Source organism: Mastomys coucha, chromosome X, assembly GCF_008632895.1.
Source record: "Mastomys coucha isolate ucsf_1 chromosome X, UCSF_Mcou_1, whole genome shotgun sequence".
Taxonomy (NCBI): domain Eukaryota; kingdom Metazoa; phylum Chordata; class Mammalia; order Rodentia; family Muridae; genus Mastomys; species Mastomys coucha.
The window spans coordinates 52395226-52399149 of NC_045030.1; the positions used below are offsets into that span (position 1 = coordinate 52395226).

The window sequence follows — 3924 nt, forward strand, 5'->3', positions numbered from 1 at the left end:
GAAGTGAGCTTCTACATCAGAAAATATTGATGATCTAAACTGGCAAACCTAGAAATACAAATAGGGTTAAATTCAACACAAAGTTTTATAACTTGCATACAATTTACATCAGATTAGTAGTGCTATGTCATTGGCTTAGAAAAACATCCTGTACTAGAGATACTTCCAACCATAGGCAGACTTTCTCCCTCCTTTCAGATCTACCATCCCTCATGTTGACTTACATTTTCAAGCGCTTATTTATGCTTTTTTTCTGCTATACAAAAGATCATTTTTCTTATTCAGATTTTCAAGGCTGAGCCAGATACAGTTTAGTTTTAGGCTGCTTTCTTTATACCAGGAGTCACTTCAAACTCTGGAGAAACACTTGTTAAAATATAGTTAGGTCCTCTAGTATTTCCTATTTCCCTGACATGTGTATAATCTTCGCTATATGATAAGCCCATGCTTGTCTTTCTTCAGTAGGACAAGTGTCTACTACAAAAGTCAGAGAACCATGGCCAGGAAGGCCAAATCCAGCTCACTAAGCCCACACACCATGCACGAGTTTGGCCAGGTGGAAGTCACCGAACACAAGGGCTTTTCAGTTTTAGTATAAGAACTTCTTTTATTCAGAAATCAAAAGAAACAATACTATTTCATGGAAGGCAGACATTGAACAGACAGTGAAGTATATAATAAACGTGCGTATACCTGGCAAATATATGGCATTTCACCAGGTTTATGAATGTCCTTCATATGTTGTAAAAGTATATGCTCTGTTTCAAATGACAATTCACAGATTTTGCAAATAGCTGGAAGGGAAAAAACACATTACAGCACTTTTCACATGCTTATGAAAACAGGATTCATTTTGTATAATCATAGCATTAAATAATACAGTAGCATTACTAGAATAGCTAATTCTCGCAGTCTTATCAGTATCGACTCTAATACTGTTTTGAGGAACTGTGGATATAGGTTGGTTGTAGAGCTACACAGTTCCTAGCCTCTGCTAACTACAACCATAGTTAGATTTTGTATTAAGTACAAGTTAAGAGCATTGGTTTTAAAATTGAAAAGTCCTCTATAAACGTCCCAATAGAATCCTGAACATCCCCTCACAATCAGATAGACAGATTATGTAAAAATGTCACTTACTAGAAAAATCATGAGGAGTATGTGTACTCTCAATGTGGCACTGTAGCTGGAAGGGGTTGGGATACTGCCGGTAGCAGTGCTGGCACGTAGTATGGCTTTCCCAGGTCTCATTGTTCTGCTTTTCAAGTTCCAAGTGGTGTTTCATGTGGTTCATGAACCTATAAATGATAGTGAAACGGATGCAAAAAATGCACATTTATAACAAGAGATTCACAAATAATTATCTGATCGTAAAAATTTTCAATGTAGTTGCATGACTGATATTTAAGATATTACTTATAAGACTTTAATGTCATCTAGAAAAGTATAGATTTGCTCTCTTACTCCCGCTTCTCTCCTTTGCCTCTTACCCCTTTGTTCCCTCTCCCCTTTCCCTTACCCCTCTCTCCACGTGGTCATGCCCTGCCCCTACTTCTCTACTCTCTCCTTCTCTCTGCCTTTCTCTGCCTCTGCTACCCTCTCAACTCCCCTCCCAATGCCCTAAGTAAACTCTATTCTATACTAAAAAAAAAAAATGGTATAGATTTGTGATGTGATTGGAATGAGATTTCATATAGGCTCATATATGAGCATGCCCGTTTGCAAGGATTAGATTAGATGTGGCTTTGCTTCTTGGCTACCATAGGGTGAAACAGTTTTCTTCACTATGCCCTTCATCCATCATGTCCCTGCCTTGGTACAAGCATCAGCTAAAAATGATTGAAATCTCTTAAACCACGAACCAAAACAACCCTTTCTTCCTTAAATTGTTTTTCTTAGATATCTGTCACAATGTCAATTGAAAAACAGAAAATATTTTCCTTGCAGTGTTAACCTCTGCAACACCCTCCATTTGCTCAGTTTTACATCCTGTTATTTCAGCTTCCCTAAAAAAGGCTTCAGATAAGAGGGGATTCTGAGGTTCCATTGGAGAGCTTATGATATAAATGGGTATACCTGTTTTGAAGTCTTTACCAGACTCAATTTCAAAGTAAAGCAACTCAATTGATCAAAATGCTTTTTGCTGGTGTGATGGCTCACACCTGCAATACAAGAACTAGGGAGGCTAAGTTGGGAGGTAAGAGAAACAACAGCAACAAAAAGCAATTGTAATATTAGGTTAGCTATTTACAATAACTCACTACGAGTCTCTACAGAAAACCATCCTACAATGAATTATCAGTGTTGAGAAAGCAATCTTGAAGGGTTCGAGCATCATCTTTTCACACCGCCACCAAAGTACATCTTATTTCTGTTGAGACAGTCTCACATAACTCAAGCTGGCCTTGAACTCATTACATAGTCTTGAACTTCTTCTGATCTTTCTATTTTCATCTTCAGAGTGTTGGGAATAGAGGCTTTAAAATTATAGACTTTATAAAGAACTGTGAGCTATAGCTGGCTATAATACAATATACAATATCTACCACTTTTTTTGGAGACAGGGTCTCTAGGTGGCCCAGGATGTTTTCACAACCCTGCTGTTTTATCATCCCAAGTGCTGGGATTACTGCCACACACCACAATGCTTGGAGTCCAGTATCTTTACTCTTTTGGTTTTGGTAGAAGTCTATAATTTACTTTGAAAAGTATTCAAAATACCACATGGTTCTATGGATAAATGTACATCAAGTACCTGTTAAATTCTGATCTGAAATGTTCCAAAATCCAAGAGTTTTTGAGCATCTCATCACTCCACAAGTGCACTTAACTTTTATGTCAATTTGACTCAAGCTAGAGTCATCAAAGCAGAGAGTACCTCAATTAAGAAAATGCCGGGCTGGAGAGATGGCTCAGCGGTTAAGAGCACCAACTGCTTTTTTTGAAGGTCCTGAGTTCAAATCCCAGTAACCACATGGTGGCTCACAACCATCCCTAATGAGAGATCTGACTTCCTCTTCTGGTGGGTGTGAAGACAGCTACATTTTATACACATAACAAATAAATAAAGTCCTTAAAAAAAAAGAAAAAGAAAATACCTCCATAACATCACAACTGTGGGCAAGCCTGTTGGCATATTTTTTAAATTAGTGATTCATAAAGAGAGCCCAGTCTATTCTGGGTAGGGGTAACCCTGGGCTGGTGGTCCTAGGTGCTATAAGAAAGCAGGTTGATCTGGTCACAGGGATCAAGTCAGTAAGCAGCACCTCTCTGTGGCCTCTGCACCAGCTCCTGCCTCCAGGTTCCAGCCCTGTTTGAGTTCCTGCCCTCACTGCCTTTGATGATGATGAAACTGTGAGCTAGTGAAATAAACACTTTCCTCTATCAGTTGCTTTTTGGTCAAGGTGTTTCATCACAGCAATAGAAATACAAAGACACATGATAATATACAATGCAGGTAAATTAGAAGTATCATGCAAAATTACCTTTAGACTAAATATAATAAAGTATAAGTGACACATAATCCAACTTATTTGACTTCTACACTACAATGTGAATGGTAAAATTAAATTGGTAAATAGATGTTCATGGTAAAACTTTTTTAAAACTGTTGTTGAATATTTAACATCTTTTATTATGGGAAAATAGCACTGTTACACACATGAATTCACAGTACTTGTGAGTGTAGGCACAAGGCCTGCATTAGATCAAGCCAGTCAAAATCTCAGTATGGATAGGAAAGGGGTTCATAAAATCCCATTCCGAATTGAGGAACTATTAACAGGAATCAATTTTCTTCAGAAATGTGGCCCCTGAAAGACTGGCTCATGCTCTAGTGGATGGCCATATACCCATGCCTCACACCCTACAAGCAGCACTGGGTGGACCCAGCGGGTTTAAGTAAAAAATAGGTGGCACACACCT

At 38.3% G+C, this 3924-nt stretch overlaps 1 protein-coding gene across 1 annotated transcript in view; it reads right to left on the reverse strand.

The window, feature by feature from the left end:
• Znf280c (zinc finger protein 280C) overlaps positions 1-3924 on the reverse strand; it is a 54851-nt gene that overhangs the window by 17958 nt on the left and 32969 nt on the right. The window contains 3 exon segments of the mRNA XM_031357014.1: positions 1-48; positions 694-794; positions 1141-1298. The exon segment at positions 1-48 is cut by the window's left edge and continues 12 nt beyond it. Coding sequence (XP_031212874.1) covers positions 1-48; positions 694-794; positions 1141-1298 — 307 coding nt within the window.